Source organism: Bombus pyrosoma, linkage group LG12 (assembly GCF_014825855.1).
Source record: "Bombus pyrosoma isolate SC7728 linkage group LG12, ASM1482585v1, whole genome shotgun sequence".
Classification (NCBI taxonomy): Eukaryota; Metazoa; Arthropoda; class Insecta; order Hymenoptera; family Apidae; genus Bombus; species Bombus pyrosoma.
The window spans coordinates 10,484,154-10,498,086 of NC_057781.1; the positions used below are offsets into that span (position 1 = coordinate 10,484,154).

Genomic DNA, 13,933 nt, shown 5'->3' on the forward strand with positions numbered 1-13,933 from the left:
AAATAATTGGAAGCGAGACGAGAATATGCGAATAGAAAGAAAGAACGAACGAGAATAAGACAGCAAACAAAACAAACAAAAAAAAGAAAAAAAAAACGAGAAGAGAGGAAAGACCGAACGACGATGAATGGCAACAACAGCACTGTATATTATTGCAATTATTTATTATTACGACATGTTCGTTGACTATTATGTTAGAAATAAAAACCACATTGAGAAACTGGCCGTGTAAAATGAATTTCTAATGGGACAAACCCTCGAAATATTTCCATCTTTCCCCGAGATCTCCCTTGTTCATCCCACTCTGACGTTTATTCTGCCCCTATCGTTTCATTCTCCGGCCCCTTTCGCTCTCTATAGTCACGGAAACAACGAAGTGGGAACGCGAGGGCACTCGAGCCGGAAGAAAAGCGGAACAAGAGACGAGGACGCGGCTGAAGGCTCCGCTTCGAAGCACAATATTTGCTGTTTCTTCATCGCCCACCCACTCAAGAACGATTCCACGAGTTTTCGAGTGCTCGATCACTGGTATTAGATTCACCATCCTCGAAACGGAGAGTATTCGCTCGTTTCGCAGAATTATTCGAAGGGTGAAAGCTTGGACTAAAGAGAAGAACTTTCGAGGAGGGTCGAGTCATTCGGCAGATGAATACATATTCATCCCGAGCCATTTCACTCTTTCAAATCGTTGTTTCATATCCTTCCTCGATATTTCTTCCTGCGTGGAAGATAGATTTCACATTTGTGAAAGTATATTCAACGCGATGATAGGTATTTAAAAAAATTTAATGTTTCTCTGCGTTAGAGATTTACAAACTGCGATAGCTTCCAGAAGATCCGCGGAATTTCTGAAAATTCAGAGACTGTGGCGATATTAAGTTTAGCTTCGTAAACTTGTTACCCTTTCTAAACTCGTTAATCATCGTACAGCTATTGTCACCTAATTCTTTTCTTCTTTGGTTCCCTTTTTTTTTCTTTGCTGTAGTACACTTTTTGCGGAATCAACGGATTTTTAATTAATTGCTAAATGCACGTTCCATTGAGCAATCAGAAAGATCCTGTTTATCCAAAACAATGCATTGGAAAAGGGTGGCACGGACAAAAATCAATATTTCGTATTGTTTAAAGGCTCCTACCGCAGACCCGTATCATTCAGGTGGCATTTATTCTCTCGTCTACCATTTACTGATAAACGATTCTAGGCAAAAGACCGAAAGTAAATTTCGCGTGTCTTTTCATAGTTGAAATAATATCTCGATAAATATTGGAACAATAATATGTAGGATAGCGATAAACTTCATAAATAAATAAATAATTTGTTTTTATTTTATCTGCCCCTCTATAAAGAACAGATATTTCTTTCCATTTCTTCGTTCATTCCTTCTGTTCGAAAAATACCGTATTGTCCTGCGCTTTTTCCTGCTGTATGGCTTCATTCAGGTATTTAACTTGTGCGTTCCGTTGAAAGTCTCGTTCTTGCGTGGGAAACGACCGTAAAGAAATTATAGTAAACGTAACAAACAAATTTATTTCTTAATTTTAGGCCTTAATATTATGTTCCGCTGTTATATATAATTAATAGAATAACAGTCGATTTTATACTACGGTGACTTAATAAATAGCTAAAGACATAGCAATTTTTTATTGAACAATAATTTAATTTTAAGCTTAATAGAAATACCGTTTGAAATACAAATTAGAATTTCTAAATTCGTTTCTGTCGAATATTTTCAAAATGAGGTGTTGGAGCCCAATGTTCCGTCGATTGTGGCACGGGTGTTGTTAAATTTGCATACGTTCTTGGTAATGATGGTGAATTTACTTCGGTGGTATTCGTTTTATCTATAATTTCTATATTTTTGTCACTGTCCGATCTTGATATTTTGATGTGCAGTTTGGGATTTTCACCTTTGATCATCTGCAATCATTAAAAAGACGTACTGATGTAATAACAACCGAAAAATTATTAATTTCGAGTTACAGCTACAATCCTGTGGAGTATATCCTTGCAGATATCAATTCAAATTTTCGTCATGTCGATTCGATACATTCACGCGATACTTCAGAATTACTAGCATACGTTGAAATTTTGAATTACGTTAAAGCACGTCTGTTTTTCTCGTATCAGCATTCGAATTAAACACCTACCACTCGTCTTGTTTATCGTTGTCTCATTTCTAATAAGAGATTTTTCAAATAAAATTCTCTGAGCTACGTTTCACATAATAACGTACTAAATGATTTCACAATGATTTAGTATGCGCCGACCTCGCATTTTATCATAAAAATTATATAGTATCATAAATCGGATAAAAAAATCCAGATATAATATACGTACAAATAATAATTTCAACAAATAATAATAGTTTAATTCTAGTTTCACCTTATTTCTAATTTCTCACAAAGCTTTTGTATATAAACGCTTCATTTTTACTTTACATGTACACACAATGTTTCGAATTTTAAATATCTCCGTATTAAAACTTGCATTTCGATATTTTTATGCTAAAATTCGCATTTTAATATTCCTGTACCAATATTCATATTTTAATACATTCGCATTGAAATTATTTGAATCGTGACATAATGACTTTTTACTACTAAATCATTTTTCTACGTGTCAAATAGATGGAACATTTAACTCGTACCTAACATAATACATATTCTGCGATTTTTACCTTTATTTGCATCTTTTTGTTATTAACGTTCACCACTTTTGATTCAATTTCATCTTCATCCTCGATATAATCATTTTCAATAGTATACACTGGTATAGAAATTCTTTCGTAATTCCTTTTCCGCTTTTCATAATTATCGTCTTCGTAATTATCTTCTTCTTTAGGCAATTGTATCACGATGGTGTAAGGATGACGATTTTCGGCGCGTCCATCAAAATCGTCTCTCGTAGAACCATATCTGAAACGTCTGTTTATTGCTCTAGCGACTCTCAAAACGAAGCAAATTTTAATTATTAGCCATGATAAATCTGTTAGTGAACTGTTCTACAAATAACTCGCGATCTAGTTCTCGATCCAATTACCAAAAAACCAGACGTTTCGAGTCGAATCACTCGAGCTTAAATGAAATGAAACTTGCACAATTTTATAATTAAATTTAATGCCAAAAATATCGAAACTTCCCACTCTCCCCTCCCTGTGATTGTCCAGCACGTGACGCAGTCGATAAATTTACGACGTCGAACCGACAAATTAAACCGGGGATTTTGTAAAGTGGCACAGACAATGCGTCGTTTATTGACATCTGGGTTTATGCTTTTGGGCATGTGGTCATTAAAACGCGGGAAATTAATACAACTGTCAATAATTGAAATTTAATGAACTCTACGATCGTCGACGATCTTAATTTTCATAATATACCTGGCGTCTTTTTTGTCTTAAATTTATTTTTATCTTAATTCTACTTTTCACGTTATACATGTAATGCCCAACTCAGAATAAATAGTAATCGGAGTATGAAATTCCTAAGTGAACGAAACGAATTAAGTTCGCTATTAAATAATATCGCATAAATAAAGAAAAATACATAAGAGCACGATCTTCGTATCGCGCAACTCAGTACTCACTCCGTACCTATTATAACTTGGCCTTCGAGAATAATGGTCTTCCGGTGATATCCTCTTAGAATGGTAGAACTTGGATGATTTGTGATCCGCGTACGATCGAGGCCGCCACCATGGTCTACGTTGATAGTACTTGTACGGCCTGATTAGTTTGTAACCGTCTCCCATCTCGATGATTTCGAACAGCAACGCGAAAAGTGCAACTAGAAAACAGCGCTGGTGAAGCAACAAATTATTGATTTTATACGATTCAAAAAATGATCGAACGAGATAAAAACGTATCCTCTTACGGGTCTTTTATTAATTTTTAGTCTTTGTTTCATAATCTATTAATATACAGCAGCTGAAATTTAACGACGTTCCTAACTTCGAATTTCAGCTATTTGTCGTTCACGTTATTACAATCTAACTGACGTTATTCGAGAAATTATTCTACGATCCACTATTCTTTCTTCGGTGATATAGTATGCAATTATTTCACACGTCAAATCATATTATACAGTCTCCGTGTTTCAAGTTATCGAGTTGTCTGCATACGATCAGTTTCTCGATTTCCATCCTATTCATAGCCCTTGACGTTTCTATCAATTTCGACAATGAAACAGCGTCATGACAACGCGTTATGATAAACGTCGACGATGAGAATCGGCCAGATACTGTTTTATTATACACCGAAAATGTGTTACGAGACGAATGCGAAAGAAGACAGAGGTGCCGCACGCTGTGGCTCTCGTATACGTGATCGCAGCTCCATTCGGAAAATTAATCAATGTGCCAACGTGACACAGATATTCCGCGAAACTCGACATAGTAAATTGTAATGTAATTAATACTCACCCGTATAAATATATTCATTTTCGAAATGAAGAAACTCCACTTTGTACAATTACCCCGTTGCACTATTATTATATTTATTCGAATAAAGTTCGCGATTTAAAATAACATAGCCGAATCTGGCGATCGTACAAACACGTGTGCACTTCGCCACTTTCCAGCGATTCGAGTTCTATCGTTCACTGTGATCGAAGAGAACGGGCACAAATTGCGAGGCGAAGCGCCGTTTCACGCATTTCTGCACGGAATAACGAATCGTCGATGATTTCGTTCACGAGGCAACGTCCATGTGCGTCGTCACATGACTCGAAAGTTTTCATCCGCTAAACTTTCTTTTATATTTTTCCCCACTCTGTGGCAATTGCGCGTATGCCGACTACGCGAGAGAAAATTCTGATCCGATGGTCCATTCGTTTCTTACTTGATACCACTTTTTTTTATCTGTACTAAATCTCAGGATAGAACACGGACAGAAGTGGTAACCTGTGTTGAACGAAGCGACGCTCGTTAGCTACGTTTCTCCATCGGTCGCGTTGTCGCTTTCATTTCATTCATTCACGTGGAACAGTGACGAGAAGAAGATGCTTTATCGTACGCTAAATACTTTCTAGTTTCCCTTTTTTATGTTTTTTGCTACGTTATTTACACTATGTTCGATACTTCCTAGTTTTTCTTTTCTCTCCTTCTTCCTCTCTTTTTCCTATGTTATTTACGAACCAACCAAACGCTCGCATGATTTATTAATAGACAGTAGAGGTTTTTAATTATTTTGTAAATTATCTTCCATCGACAAGGAACGTGGATTTGCTGGGAATTTCTATTGTCAAGATTTATTTAAATTCAGTTCAACGATAAAAGGTAGAAAGTCATCGTATTTTCGCGCAAAACTAATTGGCTGAAATAAAAGCTTAGAGATAAATGAAGAATGTAGATCCTTGGAAAATGAAATACATAATTATTTATAGATAATTTCTTTACGTTTGTACGAGTCATCATGTAGAATCTTCTATTGTCGAGTACCTATTGTCCATTCTATTCCGTCGCTACGAATCGCTATTCGCCATTCTATTCTATCGTCTATTGTCACGAGGACCCTATTGTCAACAAGTCTCTATTATCCCGATGCTCTTACTCTTTTCTAAATATTTCCTGGTGTAAAAACTTTCTTGCGTTCGTTAATTTATTATCATTTTTTTTAAATATCGACATCGGGCAACCTTACAATTCGTATCATTTTCAAGATTATTTTCTAGACGCGCGTTTCATTAACGTACCTATTACGATACAAATCGAATAGTCGTAACGTACCTAGTGATTGAATTGGTTAACATTAATTAAAATTCAACGCAAAGGTGCTTAGTACATTCTGATAATGAATTCTCTTTAAACTAATAGATCGCTCTAATGTATGTAATTAACATGCGATCGAGGAGCCAATAATTAATGAATTTCTTCCGAAGGTATCGATCGTCGTGACATGTAATATGCATGTAGAAGATTAAAATCACGTAAAACGTCGTTGGAAATATAAATTAAAAAATTACATGCTACAAGTACGCCTGTGCATTTTTCATTGACCCTGCCTTCATGCACGAATATTTTATAACACGCGTTTTAAATAAAATATAACTACCAAGATGATATTTAATTACGCAATACGTTAACACGATGTTAATTTAATTTTCCAGAGGGTCAATATTTCCGTTTGTACGACGATTTTCGGTTGTGTCGGAGCAAGCATACGTTCCACGATTGGTATAATATATATGAGATAAAACAAGTTAAATATTCGCAGCTCATATTCTATCTCATATTTAATACGATCTCGTATCTATGGGATATTTAAGTACGCGAAAACACACGGGATACGCGGCAATATAAATATTAATTATCTAAAATAAAGCATTTATATTATCCAGGAAATGAAACAGATCTCTACTTTTGTATTTCATTTCATTAGTAGTGTTGGTAAAAATAGAAATTTCCTGAAACATTTTAGTTACGCTATCGTCTTAATACTAATAAAATGTATATTGTATTACCTTAATACTATTACTAACACATCTTGTTAGACATTGTTACAACAAGATTGGAACGGGATAAGCCTAAACCGGATGTCGGTCTACCCAAACTTGTCCGTCACAGTTACTTATTCTCGTGTACACACACACACACAAACACACACACACACAAACACACACACACACACACACACACACGTCCACACGCCTCGCCTCCCTTGTCCGGTATCGTCTTCGCCATTTTACGAAAACCGACTTTAATACCGAGGAACTGCACGGATAATAAAAGGATCAGTGAAAACTGGGACGACGCCAGTGCCAAAAAGTTTGATAGGTTTGAGAGAATTGAAGATACCATATCGCAATGCCGGTAAATCCAAAAACATTGAGCGAACGGAAGTAGTAATCCTGACCCGACGAAGTTTTACGATTCCTAAACTATTTGCGAAACGTACACTGTCACGATCGTTGCAAATGATACTCGTAATCGTAATCGATATACAACTAAGCAACATCGCTACGATTTTTATAAAAGTTTGCCAGCCAGTAAACTATTACGACCGCTGTAACAATAAAAATTTACGTTTTGTTAATATCCAATTGCGTAATTATACAGAAATTTCTAGATAAAAGGCGATCCAGTCAACGGATTAAATCGCGTTTTAGATTGAAAGGACAAGGAGGAAAACAAGAAGCGATATGTTTATTACAAAATGAATCACGAAGAAAGAAACGAGAAACGGGAAGAGATACGAAGAAACTCAAAGGCAAGGCGGACGAAAGGAAGAAAAGAAGCGATCAGAGCGGAAAGGAGAATTGTCTGCTAGTGACGACACCTTTCGTCGACGCTACATTATCGTCGTATCGTTCAAAACTGCGTTGTACTGAAGGAAAAATGGGACAGTTTATCGTAAAGGTCCTAATTTGAATCGTTGCGCTAAAGGCACGCAACAGCTTTAAGACCATGTGGAAAGTAAATGGACGGAGAGACTGCTTTCTTCTGGAGAGAAGAGCAAATGAGGACAACCATAAAAATGCTTAGGAGAAGCTTGTGAATCAAAACCAGCGTATTCAGAGATACGTACGCAGATTTGCTCGTGAATGCAATAATGTATAAATATATCTCGTTCGTGAAATCGAAATAGTGATTGTACGACAAACTCAGAATTTTTTCAAACTCAGAATAAAATTCTCTTTCGAATAAAAGCATCGATTCATTAAAATATAACAATTTCTAGTACTTGGGAGAATAAGTGTAAGAACATAGGGAAGCTACAAGTTGGATGATTCTTTTTTTACATGTTTTATTTAACCACGTGTGAGGTTTCAAGAGACAACTACAATGACTTGGATCGTTCGTCGCTCACAAGGTACATTACATACAAATATGTGCATCCATATAAAATATGAGCAATGATATGTGCATTTAATTTGAAACACAATCGACAGGAAAATGTAACGCTGATTAACAATTTCTGGAGGCGTAGTATAGATCGAGTGTTAACAAACGCTTTCTCAATTTCCTTTTACAACGATTCCTATCATTCTTGTCCGCAGTAACGTTAAATTGTCTCGTTCTCCATTAGATGCAAACAACGATACTCAGTCTTTTTTTTTTTTTTTTAACCGAAGAATAAATTAAAAATTCGTTTAAAATAGCGTATAGGATAAGTTCAGTCTTTGTTAAATTTGTTTCGTACATTACGTTACGTTTCAAAGGAAAATTAACTTTTAAGTACATTCGTTAAGAAGAAGAAACAATGATAAGAATTCAAGAAGAAGAAAAGGTGTAAGAATTAAGTAAAAAGGCATATAAAATTTGAGTTAACGTATTTTCCCCAAACGCGAATTATATTGCCTGATCACGCGATAGTAATTGCGAAACGAAGCAAAACAAGATCATAAGCGGCAACTGTCGTTCGCTTTTGCACGAACGTCTTTACATTTTCAATTACATGGCGCTGTAATAAAATCGACGCAAACACGTTTCAACGTTCGCAGCGAAATCAACGTGAATTATCGTGAAAAACACGCTACGTTCGTGAATCAGAATACAATTGGATGAAACGACGATGAAGAATGTACTTTTAACGACGATAATCGAAGGATGCGAATGTAACGTTAATTCGAGAGGAATTCGACGAGTTCGTAGAAATATGGAAAAATTGGAACGTTTGTTTTCGTTGATATAGCGTTTAAAAAGCGGTACAAATAGTCGTATAAATAATTGTACTATCCAAGCTTTGAAAGAAGCATATCTGTATCTTTTCACTTTTGAGATCATAGTTAATAGACATAGAGAATGTTAGGTTGCTTATGTAAATACCATTTACAGCAGACACGCACAGAATCGCAGTAAGATTTAACGAAGAATTCTGTGATTTAAAAGAAGAGAATCAAACAAATTTGATGAAAAATTGTAGCTTTAAAAATGGAAATAACTTGAGATTTTTCAAGTTGGAGAGATATGAGAAAAAATTCGATTTATATACAAATTAAATCGTACCTTATGGAAAAGTATCTGGGTGACTTATTAACAATTATTAACAATTGTAGACAGGAATTGCGTCGCTTACTGTCCAATTTACATCATCTTACTGCCATTCTGTCTGTGTATAATTTATGGTAAATTCAACCCTTTGCATTCGCGATATACTAATGACAACCTAACGTCCTGTCTCAGAGTGACAGAAATGCGACAACATATGGTATACGTGTCATAATATGTGTCAGGTAGGTCTAAAGATAATACATCGCGTGTAATATACCGTATCTTCGTATAACGTTTATATTATACGACGAGCCAAGATATTTTATTATTTAAAATACCTTGAAAACTGTATCACGGACTCATCTTACAGTCTTCCAGTTTTTATATCTCGATCTCGGTCTCGTTCCAAGAAATAGAAAAGGCTTCCAATGTTTTCAGGCAAATATTGCCATCAAATAGATGTGTGAAATTCTTTGTATTAATAACGATTCGTATCTTTCGCAAATTTAAAAATATTACCTAGGTTTTTAAATAAAAAAAAAAAAAAAACAATTGAATCAAATATGATTTAAAGAACGTAGAGGAATTAAATCGAACAAGATCAAGAATATGAAAATTAAACAATTTTCTATGAAATGAAATTTTAGTATTTCATATTAAACATCGCCATAATATATTAATCGTAATCGTTTAATTGTAATCATTAAAGCAATCGGCAAAGTGCAAAGGGTTCACGCTCATTGTCACACTTGTCTCTAATATTTGCTATTCGTTAAATGAAATCATAGCGCGTAAAGTATGAAGATTCCCAGGAATATTCAGCTCCTTACGAGGAACAATTTTCCTATTTCACAATTGTCTAACTTTCATAAGTTCTAATTTACGCTTGGAAGATTTCATTTTCGTTTACGTTTACGTACCACCCAGCAAACTAATTGTTTCTTTGGTTTATGATATATTTGTCTCTGATGTTTGTCATCGGTGTTGCGATCGATAATTTCGGTCACGAGAAGCGTAAGATTCTGTCGATACAATGACAGAAATGATAAAGTTTCAACGCTCGTATAAAATCCCAAGCACAAAATCTCTTATTCGACGACCGAACGTTGAAACTTTTCTCGCGTAGCTTAGCTATAATTCGTGATACTTTCTTAGGAGCGACTTTTACCTAGAACATCGCCAATGTCGTTACCGAAACCTGTTATCCACGGATAATTACATTCATCAACCGTTTTTTAATAGCTGAAAGAACAACATTGTCCGAAAGCCTTTAAAAATAAGACACGAACTTTCACCGATGATTTTAATGGCCGATCATCCACCATGATGTGTTTTATGTACGATTCTTAAATTAATCTGAAACTCGACGACTTATTTTATAGCTATCAAAACTAATTCCACGAGATTCCTTTATATATTAAATTCGCGGAACGCAAACTATACGCAAGTTTCGATTTTATATTCCAAAAACGATATCTAAAAGAATTCATTATCAGATCGGGACTTAGCAAGTGAAAGATATAACAAAAATTTCCTTCACATTCTAATAATTGATAAATAAATAATAAATATCAAATAATTGATAAATTGTATAGTTAAAATTCTTTACAACGTCGCCTTCAAAATATAAAGTGAAAATCTATCTGGTCAGAAACTCTTGCACATTGCCGTATGTTCAAACAAACGCAAAGATTCCTGTTATGAAACAAACAATATATATTGGATCGTCCGAAAAGTTTCTTTCGTTTCATAAGGTGATATTAGGTGAACGACAATTTCTGTTTTATATTATTTTATCGAATTACGTGTGACCCATTTCGTTCTATTTCCATTATTGCGTCCCTGCGTAATTCAATAAACTAATATAGAACAAAAAACATTGTGCGTCTATTATTTCTTTATAAAACAGGAAAGAACCATTTCCGACAACCTAATGTATAGCTTCCTTCTCAACACGAATCCTCGATTTTACATTACCAATTTCGATAAATTCCAAGCGTCGAATTATACATTTCTAGTAGTTTCGTGAAACGAGTCTGTGAAAAATAAAAATGCCTTTGTAATAGGACCGGACAGAGGTAACACGCGCGCTCCATTTTGTCCTTTCTTTAGTAATCCTAGAGGACATCTTCGGCCGCCCGTTCGAAAGATTTATTGTTACGTCGGGAATATATCGTGTCTACTATGAAATGTAGCACTACGCGTTGGTTTCTTGTAGCTCGGTGCAGTCGGTGGGTTTCACCTCGAGCCACCAATCGTTAGGATAGTGATATTTTTGCAATTCGATGCCTCCTCTAGGGACAGGTATTAATCGACTACCGAACAGTTTCGCCGGTAAGGGAGGAATTATAAGCCGAGGTGGAAAACATTGTAGACTGGGGGAAAATTCGCAGTCCGGAGGCAACACCCTTCTTGTCCAACCTACTCTTCTTACCATTCGTGTCTGCGGAAAAAGAAAGAAATTATTATTTCAAGCCTTAAATAATTAAGTAATCTTGAATACGTAACATGGTTTGAATTTGTTTCTTAATTCTGTACGCGTTGTATAGCTGAAATGTAAACTACTTTACTGGTACAGTTAGATAATTCTTTCCTGTTTGATTGATTGAAATTGATTATCGTAGGCAAGTTTGAAGAATTTGATTATTTAATGAAATTCTAAGCGCCCAGTTCTTAACGACATTTTCAACGTTCAACGTTTTAAACAACTGTGTGTACTCTAAACAGAAAATATTAGTTCTATTCGCTGTACACTTAATTTCATCATTAGAACTTTTACTTTTGCGTCATAGTTGGGTATGGTAAAAGATGAAATATAATTGTTCGCTATGCTGTGTCGGAACGAAAAACATTTGAAATAACCTTAATATCTTGATGTTCTAGATTCTTGTCCTTCTACGCTGCAAAACGATTCTTAAAAGTTTATATCGTACGTACTAAAAAGCTGAGCAATGTTAATAAAAGAAAGTTCAACGGTTTATTGCCGAAAATAATGCCAAACGATAACTTTCTGTTGTCCTAGTTGTCTGATATGTAAAACACATCTCGTAAACCGTAGGTGATGTTCAAGCAGTTTGCAGTTTTACAACTCGTAACGAGACATCGTCATTAACATACGAATCTGATATTTTGTGAGAAACAAAACTGTTCGCAGATGGTAAACCAACGCAGCTTCTAACATACTTGTTTGCATACAACTTTCAAGTATCTCGTATCCTTGTCCCTTGTAAATGTTCTATTTCATAAAATGAATTACAATATTCGTTTGGCAGAAAATAATTTATACAAAAGATCTGCACTTGTTTCAGTTATATTCTTGTACCAACCGCATATTCCACGTTTGCGTTACTGAAGTACAAAAGGAAAACGTGGTAATAAAACTTACCACAGCATCCTTCTCGAAGACGACGACCTCCACCTTGGGCGCATCTTCGCCGACCCCGTGTTCCTGGATTCGATATACACCGGCCGCGTGCAGGTATGTAGCGCTCAAAGCAGCTTGACGGAATGCTTTCGTGATTAGGACATCGTCTCTGAGAGTGTCGACCAAGCAAAGCTCGACCTTACGTGCCCATGGCAAGGCACGACCGATTCGAACTTGACCCCAGAGTCCTCCGAAGCACAGAAAGTGCACGATGCTCAGTTTCGCTAGCACTAAGTGGACCCTAATGGAGTCACACACGACAAAAGAGTTGAACGAACGATAGCTTGGTGAAACTCGTGACGAGAGAAAACCGTGCCTAGTGAAAGTTTCGCTTTAGTCACGCGGACGAATTTGACGGTTCGTCACCTCGTGATTGAAGCGAACTTTCGGTGATCATAGCTCGGCTCGATTTGATCGTGCAGCGAGCTATAAAATTGTTAGCGAATGTGCAGATAATTGTCGGTGAAATTGAGGAATAATTGAAAGCAGAGATGCTCGGTCTATCGGTATACCGGTCGATGGAATTGTTTATACGGAGAAATATACGTTCACGAACATAGAAATACTTTATACTATTAATTACAGTGTAAGACAAATAAATAGAAGTGGAAATCGTGTTGTGGAAAATCATACATATCGTGTACATGTGATTGTTCCTAGCGAAAGAGTTAGTTAGGATCAAAGGTAAACGAAAGAGTAGTTTATTTAAGCAAATCGTTGTAACAAAAATGGGAGACAACATTCTGGTGTCTTTAAAATCATAGCTGCTCGTAAAACACAGGATTAACTAATTAGTTAACGTGCTTACCATTGTAAGCAATGTAGGAGTAGTAATTACGCATAATATAGGCAATAATTTAAGCAAGTAGTAGAGGATCGCAGAACAAGCTAGCATGCCAGCACAAAGGAGAATCAATCCACGTGTTCAGACGTGAACTTATCTACAGCCAGTAACTAGAACTCAATCGTATGGACCTGTAGGTAAGTTCGTGTAGTTTCTCCGTGAATTCCTCCGGCACGCTGCACGGTTGCTGAGGTGTCTCTTGCCGACTGAGGCTGTACCAGAACAGCATGATCATGAGAAACAGCGCCGCGAACGCTTGTAGCGGAGTGATATGAAATCGTCTGCGGGACCAGAAGCTCATGCTGGTAACCTTAAACATAAAGGAGCGTCGTCGTCAGCTCAAGCGTTCGTCGTTAGAATCGACAGAATCTCGACGATTAAAATAAACGCAACTGTTCATCCACGATCAACCATCGAGAAAGCAATCTTTCGATCGAACAAAGTCACAAACGATCCTAACACCCCGGATCCAACATCGTGACGACTAATCATTGCGTAATTGCGAGGAACGACGCGAGCAAAGGCATCGCGACGCTACGAGATCGTGCAGCGACGTGTATAAACGCGACGTAAAACGGACGCATGGCCTCGCGTGTCCCACTAGGCCCGTCCAAATTCACGTTCTCGCGACACTGCTTTTTTTATCACCCTTGTCGCGCACCACCGTCAACGAATATTTGCGATTCCGCCGTAACTAACCCCCACTATCCACTTTGTACGCCGAATGCCCGCTAGAACC

General features: G+C 36.5%; 1 protein-coding gene across 2 annotated transcripts; it reads right to left on the reverse strand.

Annotated features, from left to right (window-relative positions):
• Positions 1-1,546: 1,546 nt before the first annotated feature.
• On the reverse strand, positions 1,547-13,933 carry LOC122573438. 2 transcript variants are annotated; one of them, XM_043739796.1, is made up of 7 exons: positions 13,588-13,933; positions 13,326-13,504; positions 12,312-12,591; positions 11,361-11,369; positions 3,591-3,796; positions 2,679-2,916; positions 1,547-1,918 (listed from the first exon to the last, which is right to left on the reverse strand). In XM_043739796.1, the coding sequence occupies exons 2-7, from the start codon at positions 13,493-13,495 to the stop codon at positions 1,706-1,708; spliced, it is 1,116 nt and encodes a 371-aa protein (XP_043595731.1). In that variant the 5' UTR covers positions 13,496-13,504; positions 13,588-13,933; the 3' UTR covers positions 1,547-1,705. The 2 variants fall into 2 exon arrangements, with proteins under 2 accessions (XP_043595731.1, XP_043595730.1); XM_043739795.1 differs by having other exon boundaries at positions 2,679-2,925.